The sequence below is a fragment of the Amia ocellicauda genome, chromosome 22 (assembly GCF_036373705.1).
Source record: "Amia ocellicauda isolate fAmiCal2 chromosome 22, fAmiCal2.hap1, whole genome shotgun sequence".
NCBI classification, from domain to species: Eukaryota; Metazoa; Chordata; class Actinopteri; order Amiiformes; family Amiidae; genus Amia; species Amia ocellicauda.
In genome coordinates, this window is record NC_089871.1 from 11,161,873 (window position 1) to 11,184,361 (window position 22,489).

At 50.3% G+C, this 22,489-nt stretch overlaps 2 protein-coding genes across 11 annotated transcripts; both read right to left on the reverse strand.

The window, feature by feature from the left end:
- Nucleotides 1-1,896: 1,896 nt before the first annotated feature.
- On the reverse strand, nt 1,897-7,588 carry LOC136717713 (RNA-binding protein MEX3B). Its single transcript, XM_066695175.1, has 3 exons — nt 6,343-7,588; nt 4,460-4,675; nt 1,897-4,402 (listed from the first exon to the last, which is right to left on the reverse strand). Exons 1-3 carry the CDS (start codon nt 6,791-6,793, stop codon nt 3,156-3,158), a joined length of 1,914 nt encoding a protein of 637 aa, XP_066551272.1. The 5' UTR covers nt 6,794-7,588; the 3' UTR covers nt 1,897-3,155.
- Nucleotides 7,589-9,209: 1,621 nt separating this feature from the next.
- Nucleotides 9,210-16,395, reverse strand: mbd3b (methyl-CpG binding domain protein 3b). Of its 10 annotated transcripts, none has more exons than XM_066695297.1 (7): nt 16,269-16,395; nt 12,110-12,269; nt 11,807-11,944; nt 11,623-11,713; nt 11,247-11,427; nt 10,922-11,057; nt 9,210-10,562 (listed from the first exon to the last, which is right to left on the reverse strand). In XM_066695297.1, the coding sequence occupies exons 1-7, from the start codon at nt 16,280-16,282 to the stop codon at nt 10,545-10,547; spliced, it is 738 nt and encodes a 245-aa protein (XP_066551394.1). In that variant the 5' UTR covers nt 16,283-16,395; the 3' UTR covers nt 9,210-10,544. The 10 variants fall into 10 exon arrangements, with proteins under 10 accessions (XP_066551394.1, XP_066551388.1, XP_066551387.1 ...); XM_066695291.1 differs by lacking the exon at nt 16,269-16,395 and adding an exon at nt 14,449-14,892 and having other exon boundaries at nt 11,247-11,424; XM_066695290.1 differs by lacking the exon at nt 16,269-16,395 and adding an exon at nt 14,449-14,892.
- Nucleotides 16,396-22,489: the final 6,094 nt, after the last annotated feature.

Genomic DNA, 22,489 nt, shown 5'->3' on the forward strand with positions numbered 1-22,489 from the left:
TCCAAGGCCCTTGCGCAGCCAAGATGAAGAACACTGCTATAGAGCCTTTTCACAAGAAAGTTGAGCAGCCATGTTGGAGAGGGGGGGTGGGTTTTGGAGACCATCTTGGGGAGGGGGAGAGCCAAGAGAAAATACAACGGCAAAGACCACAAACATCCAGGAGACCATTTACAGTAAAAAAACGAAAAAAAAGTCTTTATTTTATTAAAGAAGCATAAAAAATAAAACTCTTGATACAATTTCTCATAACCATTGAGTCAGTTCATATATATATATTACACATACATATATGTTCTTTGCCTAAAGGTTAAAAGGTCCATAAAATTTTAAATAAAATATATTTCGTTCTTAATTTCTTCAATAAAGTATTCTTTTCTGTTATAAATCACCTACAATGTTGTACACAGGAAACCGAGGAAAGAAAAAAAAAAAAAAAAAAAAAAAAACACAGTGAACAAAATAAAGCATTGTACAGTTATTGTTACACTTCCTTAGTGTAGGTAATTAGATAATTATAAAGAGTCACATTGTCATCTGGGATATCTCAAAGTGTGAGCAGAGCCACGAAGTAACAAAAAATATAAAAAGTCACAAAAAATAATTAGTTATTGCCCAATGGCTTCGTGACATGCAGAAGTGAGCTTAACACCTAAAATACAGTCCTCCTCCCCACCGTCAGAACGGACAGCCCTGCGCAGGCGCCCGGGTGAGCATGCTGTGACTCAGGTGTACCTGGGCCAGAGCCCTCCCCCCCACCCCCCCAACACACGTCCCCTTAAAAAACTAAAAATAAAAAAATAAGACCTAGCAAAATATGTGTATAAAATACTCAAAGCGACAGGAGGGGCTGAAATCGAGCGAGAACAATAAGAGCGAAAGGAGAGAATGAGAAACTGTCAAATATAAAATCACTTTTCAGCACAACACTGTAAACCTCAAGATTTTTTTTTTTTCTCTCCACCCTTTGGGAATAGTCCACGGTGTGCCCGTCTGGGTGCCATGTTTATGTGCCGGTGCGGAGCGACAGACACAGGGCCGACTGCCCCCGAAACATCAGGAACCAAACACCTGAGTGGCTCAGAGCTGCCATTCCCTGTACACCAGCCCAACGGCCTCGAGAGGTCAGGATCCTGGAAGCCCTGTGTGAACTAGCTGCTGCTTTTGCCATTTAATTATTTGCTGCAAAAATTATTAGTTGTTATTACTAGTACATTATTAAATTCCATCATTTCAGGGCTGCAGTTAAGACCACCTGTGCCAGACTGTACTGGGCAGACCTGTGGATCAGGAAGCCCTGAATTAGTAGAAAAAAGAAAGAGAGATGGGACTGTAGAGAGGAGAGCTTTTCACGGCTGTTCACACACACACTCGTATTTAATGAGGTGAACAGAGACCTCAGGGACTGTGGAGTCGGAGCTCCGAGTGACACCGGAGGCCAAAAGTCTGCCTTCGGCTTCACACTGCAGCAGGATGAGCCGGGAAAGGGGCGGATAAGAGTGACAGACAAGCTCTCTGAAAGCTGAGAGAGAGAGAGAGAGAGAGAGAGAGGGAGGGGCTGGGACAGGGCTAGCGGTGCATTTAAACCCAATTATGATATTGAGAAGGATGAGGGAGTGAGAAAGGCAGGGGAGAGGGAGAGAGAAGGAGGTGTGTAGTGTGTAGAAATATGTAACCTTGCAGAATGGATCTGCGTCAAACGAGGGAATGCAAGACTGCACTACTGCAACACTGCCTGCCAGACAGACGCTGCCCCCTGCCACGGGAGGCCAGAACTGATGGAACCATAATAAAAAGACCCTCCCCCTCTGCTGTTGAAATAAGCCTCCCCGTTACTACACAAAATTAATTATACAGATATACTTTTAGAATATAAAACAAACTTTTGTCGTTTGCTCCCCCCCAGAGATTTTTATATATATATACACACACACACACACACAAACACATAATACCAAAAAAAAAAAAAAAAAAAAGCTTCTAGTGATGTTTGTGGTCTGATTCTCATCACTAGTTATCTTTAGAGATTTTTCTATTCAGTTTATAATAAAAAATAAAATAAAAAACGGTCATTGCTCTATATGCATAGACAGAGCCCTGCCACAATAAAATGAGCACGCTACCTGCTTCACCCCCAACCTTTTCTGCATCCTTAGTGCAAACGGCAGCCCTGTACGTTTAGCGTCTGCGTGACAAACAAAGTCCGGACCGATCCACCAGGTACTGCTGTGTTTAGTGTCTGCTCGGGTTTGTGCTTGCGGTTGTGTTGCATATATAGATCTAGCTCTCTCTCTCATATATATTTATATATATATATTATATATATATATATATATATATATAATCAAAACTGCTCATTTTAACACGGTAGAGCGCTGAACATACACATAAATATTAATCTATACACATATGTATATACACACAGATAGAAGCTTTACAGGATAGAACTCCGCTTAAAAATAAGAGATGTTTAAATCTCCTAAAGCCCCACCCATCAATCAACCCCCTCCCCCCATCAGCATTTATAGATTAAAAAAAAAAAAAACATCTTTTGCATCTTAAATTTAGAAAAATACCTACAAAATTAGAAACATGGTGAACTAATGGAACTCCTGTTTGAACATGTGCAGAGATCTACTGCACAGAATACATTTGTATAGATGCATTTATATAGACAAACATTCAAACAAAATAAGCAGAAGTCCGAGCCTCAGACTGATATGGAGGTGTGGGCAGTGAAACACCGGCTCTCTCTCCAATAAGCACACCTGTTGCGTTTAAGAAACTCATTTGTTTATCAGATCTGAAGCAGAACACCTGCTACACATGGCATCAGCATCAGCACTATGGATATTCTCTACGAAATCAATACAGGTGGCGGCTTTGTCCCAAGAGTCACTGCTGTGATCCCGCTACCCTGGATTGTGCCCCGGTTCTGTAACGGCGCTCCTGCTGTTCGGTCACGCTCCCTCCCCCGAAAACACTCCCACACTCACTCACTCCCTCCAGCATCTGGGAGATAGGCGTGAAAAACAAGAAAGCAAGAAAGAGTCCCAGTCCGAAAGTGTCTTTATAGAGCCAAAGCCTGCATCTGTCCATCTGTCCATCCCTCCCTCCCTCCCTCCCTCCATTCCTTCCCACAGCCCCCCACAAGTCGGTTAGGAGAAGATGCGGATGCACTGCGTGGCAGGGGTGTGGCAGACGGGGCAGTGCGGCTCGGCAGACTGGCAGATCTGCCCGGCGCAGTCCATGCAGAACAGGTTGTGTCCGCAGGGCACCAGCGCCGCTGTCACCTCGCTCTCGAAGCACAGGCAGCAGTCCTTGCCAGCCACCCCGCCCGTCAGGCCCGAACCCGGGCCCTTCAGTCGACCCAGGAGTGCCCCCCCCAGACCGCCACAGCTGCCCCCCCCCTCGGAGTCGGTCGGGGAGCCGCCGGGCAGTGAGGAGGCGGAGCACGAGGAGGAATAGCCGGTGCTGCTGCTACTGCTGCCCCCGGAGAAGGAGGCCGTGCTGCCCCCCGCCAGCCAGCACAGGGCGCTGAGGGGGTCGCTCTGGGCGCGCCGGGCCAGCGTGTGCTCCAGGTGCTCGGCCGGCAGGGTGGGGGACAGCCGGGGCGTCAGGGCGCCGCCCCCCCCAGCCAGGCCGCTGCTGTTGCGTCTCTGCTGCTGTGCCTGCTGCTGCGCCGGCGCCGCCCCGGATCCATTCACAAAGGGCGCCCAGATGTTCCCGCTGCCAAACTCGAACCCCAGCTCCTCCAGCCCCCCAGCGCCACCGCCCCCGCTGCCGGTGCTGAAGGGGCTGGTCGGACTGCCGCTCTCGGGGAGACCTGCCCGGCCCCCGGCACCTCCTCCGCTGTACTGTGCCTCTCCGTTGTGGAAGACGGCCGCCCCGCCCGTCCGGGCCCCCAGCGTGGCGTGGTGCTGCAGGTGATGCAGCGCAGCGGGGAGTGGCGGTGGGGGTGGGGGGGGCGGCTGGGACTGATGGGCAGAAGCTGAAGCAGCGGCAGCGGCAGCGGCAGCAGCTGCAGCGGCGGTGTGGTGAGCTCTGGACCACAGCCCGGCCGCTGCTCCCCCCGGCCCGCCCAGCCCCAGCAGTGCCCCGCCCAGCGCCTCCAGGCTGACGTCGGTGCCGTTGCTGTGGAAGTCGTTGTCCCCCCCCAGGTCCAGGAAGGCGCCGGTGCGCAGTGTGATGTGCGTCTCGATCTCCTCGCGGGCGCGGTCCACGTTCTCGGGCATGCCGGTCACCTCAAACACGGGGTCCTTGTCGCGGCTGGGCGTCACGATGTAGGTGTGCGTCTGCTGCTGGATACGCTTAATGGTGGCACCCTTGGGACCCACCACCAGCCCCACCACCCTGTAGGGCACGCGCACCTGGATGGTGGTCTGCCCGGGCAAACTGGGAGGCACTGGCAAGCCTCCTCCCCCACTGCCCCCTCCTCCTCCGCCGCCTCCTGCTCCCCCACCTCCTGCCGCAGCAGCTCCTGCGCCGCCCCCTCCAGCCCCGGCCTTGCAGCGCGAGGCGCGGATCATAGAGAAGTGGTCAGCGGCCGCCAGGATCTCGCGCCGGGCCGTCTCCACGTCCTCCCGCCGGCCGGTCACGATGAACACAGGCTCCTCGCCCCGCACCGGCGTCTTGATGTAGGTGTTGGTCTTGGCGCGCAGGGCTTTGATCTTGCAGCCTGAGGGGGGGGGGGGGGGAAAGAAAAACATGGGGGTAGGTGTCAGTTCAGTACAGACTCACACTCTCATACTGATACACTGTAGTAGAAGTGGAGACATTATACAAAAACTAAAAAAAACTTGCAGTGACGATCTTGTACACTATTTCTCACTAAAGCAAAACCCCACAGAGGGACGTCTCCTTTGACTGCCAGACGTGAACGCATCACCACGTCAGACGCAAAAGCGGCGCACGCACACGTACACATAACACTTCGCCTTTAAATAATGGGCGGGGCGTACGGGACAGCCAATGGCGCGCCGAGCCTGTGATGTCATCCAGGCAGGCAGCAAGCATGGTTATTTCAAACAAAGAGAACAATGGCAGCTCCACCACCAAGGAGCTCTCCGCCGATCTGACATTCACAGTGAAGACGGGCCGATCGCGGTGCTGAGGATGGGACGGGGGCTGGGGGTCGGCGTGGCTGCCCTTCCCGCTGTAGAGTTACAGCCCCGCCCCAGCTCCTTTGACCGCCTCAGCACAGCGCTCGGATCAGGGCGCAGTGTTCTGCACTGAAGCGAAGATGCACAAAAACTTTTCCCCACCACCATATTCAAATGGCTTATGATTTAAAATGCATGCTCTATACACGCACAAATACACCCCATCTTATCATAAAAGATGCAACCAGTCTGCCTCTAGAAGTTCGCAGGCAATATCCGGGGGGAAGGGGGGAGAAGCTCCACGCGTGTCTGTTCCCTTTGTTAGGCAGGCTAGTGCAGACATGCCTAGACTCCCACAATCTGCCGCTTTGTCTGGCTCGTCTGCCAGCCCCCTCCCCCTCCCCGTTATAGGGCTGGTTCCGTGCGGAGAGGCATCACTACCGAGTCACAAAGGACTCGGCCCAGTCCAGCAGCCCTGCCTCCAGGAGCCCGACTGGGGCTTCGCCTGCTGCAAAAACACGCCACTCACACGAGCACTGGTGGGCCCGATGAATAAGCATTCAAACTTTTCAATACAGAGGCCGACCAGACAACTGCAGACAAAGAGCGAAGCCATGCATTTATTTATAAACCTATCAGCCGCCCCAGTTCACCCTGAATAACAGTCAGACATTTACTGTGGGGAGGAAGAAATGACACCTAACAAGGGCAGGACAGCCCCATTCACCAGAAAACCGTTACAAAATTGATCAATACATAAATATTAATAATAACGACGATTAAATGACAACTAATCAAAAAGGAAGCTATGCAGTTGCATTTTTGTATAATGTTAGTTGTACACTCTTTGTGTGTGCAGTGAGATGTGCGCAGACACGCATGCACACAAAGAAGTTGCTCTCTGTACCAGCTTGCACGAGTTAGACGATTGTGTACAGACAACATCAATACCAATTATATTGTTAGCAGTATCGTGCCACACAACAGCCCATGCTGCCCGTACCGGTGGCGTGCCAGAGCCACACGATCAGCACCACCAGCCCGGAAAGATGCCTCGACTCGGGGTTCGGTCTGGAGCACAGCCGGGCCACACTGTGCAAGAAGTCGTGCAAAAAACACGAGGAAATCTAGATCTAGCCCATTGTATTAATGCTCTGTAACATAACCGTGTGGACGGTGTGCCCTTATTAACCTCCGTGGGTCATTTATTAGTTTATTACGAACATTAATAATTTGTCCTTACCTTGTCTGCCAACGATCTCGGCGACGTGCTCGGAGCTGGGCACCGGGACGCACTCGGTCATGTTCACGCTCCTCTTGCGGCCCCCGTCCGCCAGCATGGCATGAACCATCGGGTAACCGGTGGGACAGAAGATGTCCGGCGGCGGGGAGCAGGAGCTCGGCGAGCCGGGGGAGCCGCCACCGTGGTGATCGAGCATCTGCAGGCTGGAAAAGCCTCCTCCCCCGACCCCGCCGCAGGGGGACCCGTGGACAGCGGGGTCCTGGACACGGGTCGGGTCCAGCCCTGCGCCGCCGCCGCCGCAGTCGATCCGCTCCCCGGCCAGAAGCGAGAGCCGGTCCAGGGCGTAGCGAAGAGCCTCCCGCTGGCCCTCGGGGTCCTGGGACTCGGGGTCGGGGCTGCTCAACCCTGCCTCGGCATCCATGATGTCTGGGTGGAAGAGGGGGCTAGGCATCGTGCCCTGGTGTTGGCATAGGGTCGGGGGCGCAATGCTCCTCAACCCCGGTGACGCTAGCGTTGGCAAGCTGTCCCAGACAGGGCTACACAAGCCCGGGGGCAATGCTGCACTTTTGGTGGTTCTTGTTTAGATCGCGGTACTTCCTGGTAGTTTTTTTTTTTTGGCGTGTTTTCCTCTTCCCCGCACTCACCCCTTTTCTTCTCCTCTTCCTAGTGTCTCCCTCTCTCCGTCTCGGGCTGTGTGCTCATCGTGTCTGCCCTCGCTGGGATACTCCTCCTCTCCTTTTCTTTCAAATCGTCCTTTCAAACGGTGCGCCTCGCCGTTCTGGAATCTGCGGTCATCGTTCGAATGCACACACGCCTGCGCGGCTGCGGCTCCGGGGGCTCCTGCGCGGCGGGATGGAGCCCAGAGTTGCTCTTTGGGTCCTTTAGTTCATCGAAGACGGAGAGAAAGTCACGCCGGCAGTTCCCGTGTCGGTGCTGGGCGGCCGTGGCTGTGTTCCCTCGCAAAAACACAAAAGAAACTGGAGAAGAGAAAAAGACAGGAGGGAAGAGAGAGAGAAGGATCAACTGGCTGGCGTCCTTTCTCCGCAGCTGTCGGTATTGGTTGCATAAAATCAATCCCCGCTACCGCGTCCACCGCGGCGCCGCTCTGGCACTCCTGACCCGATGAGTTATTATTATTTTACAACTGGGGGTGTTGGGTCAGCCTTGGCGGTACTGTCGTTTTTTTGGGTGGATTGTACTTTTTCTTTCTCCCCCCTCCCCTTCCTTTATGTCCCCTTTCTTCTCCGCTCTACCTCTTTCCCCGAGTCCGGAAAAGAAGGGGATGCGGCTGGTTTTGGGGGGCGTTTGGAAAAAGAAAGTGTGTGTGTGTGTGTGGAGCCGAGTCACCCGGCTGTCTCGGTCCGCGTTGCCGCTTGTTTTTCTGGGTCCCCTCTTCTACCGCTCCCTCCCCTCCCGCTGTGTTTACCTACCTATCTGTCTGTCTGCTCAGCCTGTCTACCTCTCCCTCCTTTCTCTCTCTCCCTCTCTCTCTCGCCCCGTCTGCCTCCTTTGTCTAGCCTGGGCGCACGCCGCTCCGTCCGTCTCCCGCACACAGCGTGACGTCAGCCGCGACACAACAAAAGGGTTCAAAGGCCACGCATACGGGCGGGCGGGCACGCACGACGTCGTTTCACGGGAGGGAGGGGGAGGAATAGGGGTGGGGGACGTACATGGCGTGGCTTCTCCCTGATGTCATTTTTGTCCGTCTGTCCATCTGTCTGTCGGTCTCCCGCCCTTCCATGTGAATCTGCCCCTACCCCCCCCCCCTCTCTCTCTCTCTCCCTCTCCACATCATTCTCAAGTTATTATGATTGACAAAGCAACGCCGTTTTGTGTCGGCTCAAAAACGTGGCCATTGCTAGTAGTGCGCCTTTGTAGATTTGGGAATATTTTGGGCTCATCGGATGAAAACAGGCGTGTAGTTGCTCGATGCCGCCAACTGATGTCGCCCACGCCCGCCTTATACTTCATCCAGCGTCTCTGGGAGCTGAGACTATGAATACGATCAGATAGGCGACCGGGGTTGAATAAGCACAGACCCTCCATCTAAACACAGACTACAGCTCATACAGTGTCTCTGCATACACACGGCCTTCCCCATGCGTCTACTGAGGGAGCCCGAGGGGAGGACTAAGCAGTGAAACCAGCTGTGAATCTTTTTATTTTGTGTATATGGACGGGATGTATAGTTTTTAATTGTGTGTGCACTTGTACCTTTTCCAAAGCAGGTTTGTGTTGGGACGTTCAGTCCATGCACACAACATACTCCCACCCCCACAGCCAGGAAAAGCACTTGAGTGAGTTTTGAAATGGGATAAACGTATTCACAGTTGAAGTTCACATAAAAAAAGCACAAATAAACACCTTTTTTTGTATCAAAGTTTAGATTTTTAATTTTACAAAATTCATCATTAGCAGGCTGCAGTTGGGCCGGCTTCCCTCAGCCCGACCACCGCGGTGACACCAGCCCGGTGGGGAACCATATAACCGTGTGCGTGTGACTCACAGATACCGTTTATGTATTGGTAAAGACTGGGCCACAGGCAGACCCAGTTGTTGAGGTGTGCCGTTCCCCAGGGTCCCATGTGAGAGAGAGGGGGTACCAGGTGTCACTGCTCCACAGTGTCGCTTTCACCACACAGCTGTTTAACTGGGACAACACGCTTTATAAACATGTACGTTACACGCACACAGTGCTGTACAGAGACAGTGGTTTGTTCACCCACCGAGCACCGCTGCTGCGGGCGGCTGGTGGGCTACAGTGGTCTCCGCATCTGCCCCCGCGGAGGAGCAGTTCAGAGACGGGTGAATTTCAACAGTTCAGTGACTGAGACAGAGGGAGAGAATGCTCTGCACTTGGAAAGAGGAAAAAATAAAAATACAAGAATTTAAGTTTTTTTTTTTTTTTCTTGTACAGAATTTCCATGAACCGCACAAAATAAACTAAATCAACATGACGTTTAACCTCTCTACAGGACAGCGAGCACAAAAAACAAAAACAAAAAAAGCACCTTGCTTGCGTTTTCATTTTTAATACAACGCAACTGTTACGCAAAGCTCATTACCATGCACATCGACATGCGTCTGCCCGTCTGAGAGAGACGTGAGACCAGACCTGGCTCAGAGACGAGCAGCTGCCCGGACCCAGGGTCTGTCCCTGCCGTACACTGGCGGCCGGAGGCACAGCTAGGACCGGCGTTCGGCTGTAGTTTTAAAATCCTGCGCCAGTGCACCCAATTGTGATTTCAAGACCGTTAAAATAAAAGCCATGAGGAGATCTACCTGGAGGAAATGCAGACACAGCAGCGAGGAGGAGGAGGTGGAGTTCAGACGCACTGATGCAGAGCTCCGAGGAAGAAAAAAAACAAACCTCAGAGACGCCAGTCAGGACACGCCCGAGACCTGCCAATGAGCGGGTGGGGGCAGTACTGTGATGCTGGTGTATTGACCCCCTTCCCACTGTAACTGAAAACTGCCCTCACACTGCGGCACCCCCCCAGCCGCCACCACCACCCCCCAGGCTCTGCTCTGTTTCTTGCAGGAGGCTGATCTAGTGTGGGTGTGTGTACGGTCCAGGTGCCTTTATTAATGGGCAACTGAAGACGGGGTTATATCCCAGAAAACCTCGCTGTGGGAGGAGATGGGGGAGTGTGTTTAAGGGAGGGAAGAGCCCTCAGCTAACCCCTCAGTTATACAGGGGGCTCAGTCACTGGAGAGAAGAGCAGCAGAGAGAGCTATTACAGGTGCAGCCAGAGCGAAAATATTGTTCTTTCCGTTTTGGGTCATTGCTTCCCTTCTTCTACCTTTTAAAGCCCAGGACTCCTGTGACTTAAGTTGGGGGGTGGTCACTCTTCTCTTACCTCTCCAAACACACACACTCTCTCTCCTCAGTCCATAAAGGGAAACAAGTATAAAAGCCAAAACATCAACAGGAGGAACAAAAAAAATACAGCTTAAAAAATTAGATAAAACAAGGGAATAGCTTTATAAACCTGCATCACTCCGTCTCCTCCCACGATTCCCGAACCCGTTACCAAGACTAACCATTCAATTAACCAATCAGTGACGAAGATTGTAGTAAAAGTGTCTCTTTCTCGAGGAGTGAGCAACAGCAGGAGATTGGAGGAGGAGCAGAGGGGGTGGGTCATCCGCAGGTCAGGTGACGGTGCGGCCATTGGGGGGGTTGTGTGATCCAGGCTGCTCTACAGCGCCCCCTGTCCCTGCAGGGCAGAAAGAGGCCAGGCTAAGACAAGGGCTCAAAACAACAACAGGGCAGAACAAGCAGTGCGATACAGGTACCCACCCCCCCCACTATAACCACTTACACACACGGATCCCTCTCCACTGACCACAAAGACACACTGCCTCGCCATCCCTCTCCTCTAACACAGAATCCCCCTCTCCCTACATACTGTTGTGCCTGAACCACAATCTCTCCCTCAATCCATCCCTCGCTCTCTCCATTTCTCTCCCTCTCCTATCCTCACCATTAAGTCATTGACTGACTGCCTCCCTCCCTCTCCCCACTGACTCACACTGCCTGCTCGCTCGCTCTCGCTCTCTCTCACCTTCGCTATACCTCCTCCATGCTGTCGTTGTCCTCCTCCCTCAGCGCGTCCCCCTGGCCTGTCGCCTCTTCCACATGGGCCAGCATGTCTGCCATCAGGGCCTCCTCCAGCTTCTTCCTCACACTGTACACCAGCTCCTCCTGCTTCCTGCAGGGACAGAGACACAGAGACGGAAGGAAATGGCTTTAATTGGTTCAATGTATTTGACACTGAAGGTGATCGCATTAAGAAGCTGGGGGGAGATGGAAGGAAGGACAAGAGAGGAAAACGGAGAGGAAGAGAGACACCGTCATAAGGGGAAAGGGACAGAGAGGGAGGGGGAAAGGTGGCTCGTACCGGATGTCCTCGTCGGTGACCATGAAGGCCTTGCAGAGCGGCTGCGCGGTGTTGAGCCACACGCCCGGGTTCTTCTCCACGGCGGCTGACAGCTGGCCGGTGATGGGCGCGGCACTGGTGTGCAGGGCGCTGGCGATGGCCGACAGCAGGGTCTTGTCCGTGCAGCCCGGACCCACGCCTGCTGGTTGGGGGACAGGGGTGGGGACAGGGTAGGGGAGAAGGAGCGAGAGCAGGTCAGTATCTTCCGCCAGAGAGAGAGAGGAGGAGAGCGAGGTGGGGGTGCAAAAGAGAGAGGAGAGGGGGATAACAGGTAAGGGAAGGGGAGCAGATAGAGAGGAGAGGGGGGGAATAAGAGGCGGGCAGAGAGCTCCCTCACCCTGCAGGCCCTTGGGTAGATCCATGGTCTTCACCAGCTCCTCCGCAATGTCGAACGCGTTCAAACCGCTGAGCTTCTTCTCCCAGAACAGCTGCAGACACAAACAATCAGCACAGTCGGCTCACACAGCGTCGCTCAGTACACACACACGCACACACACACACTCACTCACTCACTCACTCACCTGTCTCGGCTGGTCGATAGCTTTCTGTGGGTCAGTCTTCACCTTATTGCTCGGGTGATTGGTGACCTTTGTGACCGGCTGTTTGAAGATGGAGGCCGTCTGTCTGACTGGGAGGGACGTGTTCAGATCGGGCTTACCCTGGAACACACAACCACACACACACATTAACACAACAGCACACACGAACCGTACACGGAGAAACACACACTAACGACACACAAGGACAACAGCACTGAAAGAAAGAGACGTTAACCCCCGAACACACCGCGCTCGGTGGCACGCGCTCCCCCCTGCCTCTCTGACCTTGGTCTGGCTGTTGTTCTCGTAGCGCAGTCTCTGCCGGTTCTTGTTCAGTTTGCTCATGAGCATCTTCCCCGTGCGGAAGTCGAACGAGCTCAGATCCATGGAGTTGCCGAGGTAGCGAGCCAGCTGAGGCTTGCTCCGGAACTTCTTTCCCGTGGGGCTGAGGGAGCCAGAGCAGAGGGGGGACACATTAGGAGGGTGCACTGACGGACACTAGTGACTCAAACAGACAGGTGCCTGCAAAGACTTGCTGTTAGGACAGCTCAGGGTCTGTTGCCTCCTCTGCTTGAGCTTCTAACTCATTTGGAATCACTTTCCAGCTGTAGGTCTTTAACAACAGCATCAGGGTGCCGAGTTTATAAAGGTATGGGGAGATTTGTAGATTATATTTATACAGTTTTAGCATCATTATGTCACGGTCAATTCAAAGTGCAGTGTCTGGACAGGACAACCCCATGGCAGCGATACAGGTTTAGACTATTAATTAGGCCTAACAGACCACTGGGACAGACTGGAAATTACACAGCATGGAGAAATTATTCAAATGTGATCATCAGTACACTCTCCCTGGATCAACACACAACATTAGAAAGTGACACTAGAGCACTGGTACGCAAGCCTTTTGCGTCGGGAAAAATAATGACCCCATTCAGTACAATACAAGAGTACAACAGAGTAGTGGGGGTACTTGGAGAAGAAAAAAAAAAAAAAAAAGTGTTCTGGTGTAGAAGCACAGGTAAGCAGAAGATGAGTGAGAAAGCTTTCTTCCACATCTACACAAGTGCTCTCTAAACAACTAAGAAAAAAAAAACAAGAAAAAAAACACACAGCTGACTAAGTAGATGGTTATTCAAAGCCCAGAGGTCAAGGGTCATAGAGTATAATACTATACAGTTTCATATTACAGCAGTGGTACCATACAGTATTCACAGCCATTACAAATCGAGTGGACTGATGTTGTTCAAAGGCAGCAGTGACAAAGGCAACACTTGGAAAAGGAGTCTTTTTCACTTTACCAGACCTATACAAATGCAGGTGTTTGTTTTCCCAGTCAAAGATGAAGGTTGTGATTACAACTACCACCACTAACCCCCCCAGCCCCCAGAAAGAAGTAATAAGAAATAAGTAAAAAGCGGTGAATGCAGCAGCTACAACACTGGTTGTGTTGTTGCCACTGTTGTCTTCAACTACACTGAAGAACAGATGTCAGCTTCTGATCTACAAACAAAAAGATGACATGACTTCCTTCCTGAAGACAAGAACTACAATTAGAGTAGCATCAAGTGACAGACTTCTAGACATGTTTATGCACATGTGTCTTACTGTGCTGTACTGGTTGTGTTACACCACACACTCCTGCAGGTTTATACAAAGAGAAGAACAGGAATAGACTGAAACAATGTGCAAAGTTACAAATGACGGTTGGGTAACATAAGCACTGACGTCACAACACACAAGACCTCAAAGACTTACTTGTCAGTGGGAGGGATCAAGACTAGTCCACTACACAACCGCTCAATGAGAAATACGCACATTGGACATAAACAGAGTAACTACAATGGAGGGGGGAAAACAATGCAACCGCAGAGCAACTGTGAGATGCTGGTTTCAGGCTCGAAAACGTTGCCATTGCGGTGCATTTAAAAGACAACAACAAATCGTAGTTGGGGGGGCCGGGCCAGACAGTGAGTCGTGAGTCTAATCCATCTCCCCCAGCTCTGCACCCACCTCCACGGCCATGCTTCCGTGCGGAAAACGAGATCAGCAGGATTTGATGGAGACGTTATTCAATCCGCATCTGCTTGGCCGGTCTAAAAGCCCACTTAAAACAGCGCAAAGCATGCCGGGTATTTACATTATACTATAAACACCGCCCCTCCTCCCCCGTGTCCAGAACAATACACGCGTGTTTCCTGCAGTGGCCCCTCCATTTTCCCCCCGGTCTCGCACACAGAAAATGTGACCAGAAACACACACAGCCCCCACGACCCTCTTCTTAGTCTTACTTACTTCAAAATAGTCCTCATGAGAGCGGCGGGGCGCTTCCCAGACACAACAAAGGCGCACACGCTGCCGCCTGAACGCGTTCACACGGAGGGAAATGAAACAATGCAGACCCACACCGGCTTCGGCCAGCACGGCAGCCAGGCTCACGACGCGGGCTTAAACACGGAGACAGAGGCGCATTGTGTGAAACTCCGGCCTGCCTGCGTGTCTGCGCCGAGAGCAGCGCGTCCAACCCGGCGCCGCTGCCTAAGTCACTCCCCCTCCCTCTCTCCCTCTCTCTCTCTCTCTCTCTCTCCCGCCTCCATTTCTCGCTCCCCCCCTCCGCTCAGTACCTAAAGTAATAGACATCGCTTTTGCCCGCTGACAAGCCGGACTTTCGGGTCACTTCTTCCCTTTTCCAGCCCTGGGGGAGACCCGCACATCCCCACCTTTTCCGCTCCATCGCCACTCGGGTTCTCTCTCTCTCTCTTTCGCTCTGTTTTCTTTTCTTTTTTCGGTCAGTTTTACTCCGCCGAGATGGACGCGACGCTGATGCTGTTCTTGTTGCTGTGTGGTTTCTGTCCCCCCGCTACTGTTGTTATTGTTATTATTATTTATTAATCATAAAACGGGACCCTCCTCCCCTTTAAATAAAACAAACAAAAAGCCAGTTTTTATGTTCTGTGTTTGTTCATTGATTCGCTGTCTGTCTGTCTGTCATGTAAGGCCCTTCCTTCCTTCCTTTCTTTCTTTCTTTCTTTCTTTCTTTCTTTCTCTCTCTCTCGCATCACTTTCTCTCTCTCTCTTTGTCGCGCTGGAGATCCCTCCGCCCCCTCGCAGCCGCATCACTCCTCGGTCGTCACTCCGGGGGCACAGAAGGATACATCCGCTCCAGAGAGGGTACACTACAGAGGCCATTGCGAGAAATAGTGCCGTAGAGCTCCCACACACTGTGCGTTCAAATAAGAGTCTTTTCATTGCAAGGTACATGTCCGAATTGAATATAGACGATAATCCTCAATCGTATCAAATATGTACATTTTGTTTAAAACAATGGAGATATTTGGTAAAAATAAATAAATACATACATACATACATACATTTACTAGTATATAAAAACACTAATAACACAAAATATAAAACTTTTCGAATTTTAGAGTCAAAAATAAAATGTGTCATAGTTACTAAGTTACTTTCTAAGCCACCGGTGCAACATTGGAACTTAGTGAGAATGTATTCGACATCTGGGAATGGGTGCGAAACACTCACACTCCCTCACAACACACACATAGATACTACATACACACAAACAATGCACTGCATACACACACACACACACACACATAATGAAATACATACACACACTGCACACACAATTAAAAACATACACTCAATGCACTACACTACAGCGCACAGTGCACAAACGCACAATGAAATACATACACACAGTCCACTGCATACATACAGTGCACACACACAACGCACTACATACACAAGGTGCACACCCACCCGCACAGAATGCACTACATACACACACACACACTATACACTACACTACCCTGCATACACATTACCGGTACACAAATATGCATGAGCCCATTGATTATACATCTACACACTGTGAACGAATGACACGCCGGGTGTGTAGATATCTCATTCTGCAATAACAACACGGAGACTAATAATAATAATAATAATAATAATAATAATAATAATAATAATAATGACACGGTTATTAGAATAGTGTGGCAGCTGTCTCTCGCCCTCTGCTTATGCACTAATACCCCCCCCCCGACACACACACACACACACACACACACACACACACACACACACACACACATGTATCCCTTTGTTTGGGCGAATGCACATCGACTCGTACGGCGGCCGCGCAGCATGCAGCGGGCAGAGACAGCGCTTTGTCAGCCCCGGCTGCTCCCCTCGGCTTCCCTAGACATGCAAGCCCCGGTCCTTCTCCCCCTGCCCGCCCGGGTTCAAGAACAAAATATACTCATTCAAATTGAGATCATGTCAACTAACCGCAGGTCTTTGATATTTTACATCTACCCTTGAGTGTTTTTTCACGTTAATATTGATTTGATTTATTTTGAACTGCATAAGCATCTCATTGACTATAACGTTGCATTGCATGTGTGTGTGTTTTGATACTCACTCCGCGCTGTCCATTTTGCATCCTCTCTCGGTATATCCCGTTCCGCGGCGCTGTGTCTGTGCGCCTGTGTGTGTTTTAAGCGCTCTCTCCCCCTCCCCCTTTGCGTGGAGAGATGAAGGGCATCATCAGTGAGAACACAGTAAAGCAATGGCAGATTAATAAGGCCTGGTAATAACAGAGAGGGGGAGAGGGAGAGAGGGAGGGGGAGGAGTTGTGGATTGCGGGACTTTCCGGCGTCACACAACGTTGTATTAATACACACATAGGAACTCAAAGAATTATTAATACACAGCCACAAAGGAAGACTAGTCTAACAGACAAAACACAATTGGATTAGCACAGCTGGAATTAAACTATCACTGATATAACTGCTTACTTCACACACACACACTGACTCACAGATACATACATGCACTCCCACACAGGGACTCAAAGATACATACATACATACATACACTCTCACTACCTTATAAATGCAATCACTCACTGACACACACCGACTCGCACATACATACATGTACTCACACACACACAGACTCACAGATACATACATGCACTCCCACACAGGGACTCAAAGATACATACATACATACATACACTCTCACTACCTTATAAATGCAATCACTCACTGACACACACCGACTCGCACATACATACATGTACTCACACACACACACTGACTCAGATACATACATGCACTCCCACACAGGGACTCAAAGATACATACATACATACATACACTCTCACTACCTTATAAATGCAATCACTCACTAACACACACCGACTCCCACATACATGCATGCACTCACACACACTGAGTCGCACATACATGCATCTACTCACACACACTTGCACATACATGCAGGTACTCACACATACATGTACTCAAACATAAATGCATGCACTCACATGGACGTGCACATACAAACATGCACTCTCAGCTACATCTAAATACCTGCACTCATACACCAAAAACACAGTCTCATGAAGGCAGACACACTCACAGCACCACATAAATACATGCACTGTCATACACTAACACCGACAATGCACTCACACACTGACTCATACATACAACATGCCACAGACCAGGGAGGGGGGTATACGTTTTTAAAACAATAATCGTGCCACTGAAGTCCTCCTCAAGCTCAGCAGGAACAAAAGCGAAGTCTCGCATCTCAGCTCCTCCAAAGGCTGCAGCCCCACTGGCTCACAGTGGAGAAAAGGACTGGGAGTGGGGTTGGGGGGTGAAACAATCTAATAAATACACACCAGACGAGCCCAGAGATACAGGTATAGTTTGAAAATTTTAATATTCACATAAATAAAACAACCCCCCCAAAATACAGCACGTAGAAAACAAAGCCATGCCCCCCCCCCCCCTCCTCAGGAGAGAGTGAGTCTCTGTGGTCAGGATGTCCCGGCTGGGCCCGTGCCGATCGTCCCCGTCCCCCTGCCCCTGCTCCAGCATCGCCCGCTCCGACCCGCACACCTGCACACAGACAGAAGGACACACAGGTCAGGAACGTACAGGGCCAGCATTACAAATAAAAATACAATTACAGTTCAATACAATTAAGGTTTCAATGTGGTACCAGAGAGATCCATTCAAACACAGGCCAGCAGGGCAGGGAGGCCCCAGGGCCACATCACTATTTACACAGGGGACTCTGCAGGACCAGGTCTGTCCACTCCCAGCTCTGCGTCCTCCCCTGCAGTCCCCCTTCCGGAAGCCAAAACACCATCATCATCATCAAAAACCACATAATACCTTAATGTTATTATCCGTGCCATTTCCACAGCTACTCGTCCTTCTTGAACTTGCCATTGATGTAGGGCACATAGCCCATGATCACCTGCCAGTCCGTGGCGAAGAGCAGCGTCACTGTGCCCACCGAGCCCCAGCCGGCCAGGGTGGGAGCCCTGCGGAGAGGGAGAGGGAGAGAGAGAGAGAGAGAGAGGTGTCACGCAGGCCAGATGCCTCTTCTCAGGGCAACATGAAAGGCACACAGCTCTGCTTGTGCTCTGCCCATCGAACCCAGGGCCTGCCAGTCCGCTCCGGTGCACGATGCTGTTGCAGTAGGGCAGGACTGGAGGCTGGCAGGGTCGCTGCTCTGGCACTGTGACAATCTTCAACTGTCCATCAACGCAAGAGCACACAGGACTGTCACATGAGTCATAACGAACATACATACACAAAAACACACACACACACACACACCAGCTGTGGGTGCAGTCAACATCTCTGCACAATCCAACACCGCAATTTTCTCGACACAAACCCCCAGCAGGAACACAGGACACACCTCATCCCCTCCACAGCGCCAGGACAGAAGAATAAACTGATCTAAAGAACAAGTCTGTGGAAACGCCTAGAATAGGTTACATAATTGCGGGGATTGTTACTGTACTGTAGTTATTGACTCAAAAGGACTCATTGAAAACGCATTGGCTGGTGTGGTACCAGCAGACCCAGGCCACCGTACCGTTCAAAGGGCACCTGGACGACTTATACAGCGACTGCGAAGGTCGTAGTCGATACCTACGGTTTAAATACCAATCCGAAACCACCCATTATCGTAAGCCCACTGTCCGGTGATCTTTCTACGGCGGATCCGAGTCACCCGGTGCTACTGGAGCGGAGTGTCCGAGGACAGAGCGACACCGGGGACAGCAGCGGCCTCATTATAGGACACACAGATATTCAGCCTGACCCGGTTCCGCAGTTTACCGCTCGTCTCACGCTGCACGACCGGCCGGCCCAGTCGCTTCTTACCAGGACTTGGCGATCTGCACGTATCTCGGCCCGATCAGTTTGGTGAGCATCTTACTTGTCCTGACCTTCCGCTGACCAGCGAAGCAGATTTAAATGGCGGATTGAGGACCATCGGCCTCACTAGCGCCTGTGTGGAAGTAGTGTAATTGTCTAATCTTTAAAAATAGATTTATTCCAATTAAAATAATACATAAAATATAAAATAAGAATCTGGATAGTTTATTTTATATTTATGGATCCCAAGTGATTAAATGCACGCAGGCAGAAATCAGGACACATCTCGGAAGTGGGGTCCTTTAGGTCTTCTCAGCGGTCGGATGACGTAAATTAATGAACAAATTATACCCACAATGCACCTTAACTGAGTACATCTATTTGTTTTTTAATTTTTTTAGTAAAATGTGAAATCAGGTTTTACCCCCTTGTCTGTCTCTGTTGGTCACTTTGTCGTCTGTTCATACCCGTCTATCAGAGCTGTAACACCGGACACCTCGGGACAGGTTCGGGACCTGCAGTTGCACTAATACTCAAATACTCAAAAACATACTCAAAAACATTCATTTCGAAAAAATGAAGTCAATTCAGATTGTTTTTAATGCAACTTCACGATAATTTCATTATTTATTTTGGGAGCCTGTTGGGCACCCAAAATATGCATCGTTAATCATGAACTCGGCCGTTTGGTGATCCTGCTTATCTACTGATCTGTCTGTATTTATCGACATATACACTGATCAGCCATAACATTATGACCACTGACAGGTGAAGTGAATAACACTGATAATCTCATTATCATGGCACCTGTCAGTGGGTGGGATATATTAGACAGCGTAAGGATCTGAGCGACTTTGACAAGGGCCAAATTGAAGGCTGGCCCGTGTGGTCCGATCCAACAGACGAGCTACTGTAGCTCAAATTGCTGAGAAAGTTAATGCTGGTTCTGATAGAAAGTGCCAGAACACACAGTGCATCGCAGTTTGTTGCGTATGGGGCTGCGTAGCCGCAGACCAGTCAGGGTGCCCATGCTGACCCCTGTCCACTGCCGAAAGTGCCTACAATGGGCACGTGAGCATCAGAACTGGACCACAGAGCAATGGAAGAAGGTGGCCTGGTCTGATGAATCATGAGTTCAGGGTGTTGACTTGGCCTCCAACTTCCCCAGATCTCAATCCAATCGAGCATCTGTGGGATGTGCTGGACAAACAAGTCCGATCCATGGAGGCCCCACCTCGCAACTTATAGGACTTAAAGGATCTGCTGCTAACGTCTTGGTGCCAGATACCACAGCACACCTTCAGAGGTCTAGTGGAGTCCATGCCTCGACAGGTCAGGGCTGTTTTGGTGGCAAAAGGGGGACCTACACAATATTAGGCAGGTAGTCATAATGTTATGGCTGATCGTTATCTATATATATCCATAGTATATATAGATATAGATAGATAGATAGATGGAGATAGATGTATATAGATATATACACTCACCTAAAGGATTATTAGGAACACCATACTAATACTGTGTTTGACCCCCTTTCGCCTTCAGAACTGCCTTAATTCTACGTGGCATTGATTCAACAAGGTGCTGAAAGCATTCTTTAGAAATGTTGGCCCATATTGATAGGTAGCATCTTGCAGTTGATGGAGATTTGTGGGATGCACATCCAGGGCACGAAGCTCCCGTTCCACCACATCCCAAAGATGCTCTATTGGGTTGAGATCTGGTGACTGTGGGGGCCAGTTTAGTACAGTGAACTCATTGTCATGTTCAAGAAACCAATTTGAAATGATTCGACCTTTGTGACATGGTGCATTATCCTGCTGGAAGTAGCCATCAGAGGATGGGTACATGGTGGTCATAAAGGGATGGACATGGTCAGAAACAATGCTCAGGTAGGCCGTGGCATTTAAACGATGCCCAATTGGCACTAAGGGGCCTAAAGTGTGCCAAGAAAACATCCCCCACTCCACCAGCCTGCACAGTGGTAACAAGGCATGATGGATCCATGTTCTCATTCGGTTTACGCCAAATTCTGACTCTACCATCAGAATGTCTCAACAGAAATCGAGACTCATCAGACCAGGCAACATTTTTCCAGTCTTCAACTGTCCAATTTTGGTGAGCTTGTGCAAATTGTAGCCTCTTTTTCCTATTTGTAGTGGAGATGAGTGGTACCCGGTGGGGTCTTCTGCTGTTGTAGCCCATCTGCCTCAAGGTTGTACGTGTTGTGGCTTCACAAATGCTTTGCTGCATACCTCGGTTGTAACGAGTGGTTATTTCAGTCAAAGTTGCTCTTCTATCAGCTTGAATCAGTCGGCCCATTCTCCTCTGACCTCTAGCATCAACAAGGCATTTTCGCCCACAGGACTGCCGCATACTGGATGTTTTTCCCTTTTCACACCATTCTTTGTAAACCCTAGAAATGGTTGTGCGTGAAAATCCCAGTAACTGAGCAGATTGTGAAATACTCAGACCGGCCCGTCTGTCACCAACAACCATGCCACGCTCAAAATTGCTTAAATCACCTTTCTTTCCCATCCAGACATTCAGTTTGGAGTTCAGGAGATTGTATTGACCAGGACCACACCCCTAAATGCATTGAAGCAAGTGCCATGTGATTGGTCGGTTAGATAATTGCATTAATGAGAAACTGAACAGGTGTTCCTAATAATCCTTTAGGTGAGTGTATATATCCACACACACACACACATCATAATCACCATCAGCTTTGGTGCAATGCCTAACCACACACTAATCCCTGAACAGGAGCTGTGGTTCTGCACAGCCGAGACTCCAGAGTCATCAGTCTGTCAGCTGTGGACATGGTAATGGTCAGCAGTTGAAAGGAGAGACAGAGCAAATCAGTGATGTATATGAGTCGAAGTGGACAGGGACACTTCAGGACCAGTATTGGACACACTGCCACCCTCCCCCTCTTTCTCTCTCACTTCTACCCCATTGACCCCAGTCAGGCCACTAACGCCTCCCCACAGGGACAGCCGACATGGGCAGCTCAGTGAAATGACGACGAGGGGACGCCAAAGGCTCAGGTTAAGGTACAACCTTTATTACAATGTTTGTTTTTTTTCTTTCATCATTTTTTTTGTCTTGTTTTTGTTTTTAAGTATACAAGTTTCAAAAGACAGACATTGGAAAAAAAAAAAAAAAAGGTATATTTCTGTTATTAAAAATGGCACATTTATTGCTACATTACTGTTATATACAGGACAGTTCTCAATAGCTACTTTATATATATAAAAAAATAAAAAACGAAACAAAAAACAAACAAAACCAAGAGGGAGAAGTGTGGAATTGGAGGCACTCTGAGAACAGTGTCCCCAGGGCCACGCAGAGGCCGGGCGCCACAGTCTGCTGCGGGAGGGCGGGGCAGGTGTGTGTGTGTGTGTGTGTGTGTGTGTGTGTGTGTGGGGGGGGTGGTTGGGGTAGGGGG

Coding starts and splice junctions, on each gene's coding strand:
- LOC136717713 (XM_066695175.1), bottom strand. CDS start 6,793: ATGCCTAGCCCCCTCTTCCACCCAGACATCATGGATGCCGAGGCAGGG. Junction 4,676..6,342: donor CGAGATCGTTGGCAGACAAG/GTAAGGACAAAT, acceptor CCCCCCCCTCAG/GCTGCAAGATCAAAGCCCTG. Junction 4,403..4,459: donor AGGAGCTGCTGCGGCAGGAG/GTGGGGGAGCAG, acceptor GAGGCTTGCCAG/TGCCTCCCAGTTTGCCCGGG.
- mbd3b (XM_066695290.1), bottom strand. CDS start 14,558: ATGGAGCGGAAAAGGTGGGGATGTGCGGGTCTCCCCCAGGGCTGGAAA. Junction 11,714..11,806: donor CTATCGACCAGCCGAGACAG/GTGAGTGAGTGA, acceptor TTGTGTCTGCAG/CTGTTCTGGGAGAAGAAGCT. Junction 11,428..11,622: donor TCTACCCAAGGGCCTGCAGG/GTGAGGGAGCTC, acceptor TCCCCCAACCAG/CAGGCGTGGGTCCGGGCTGC.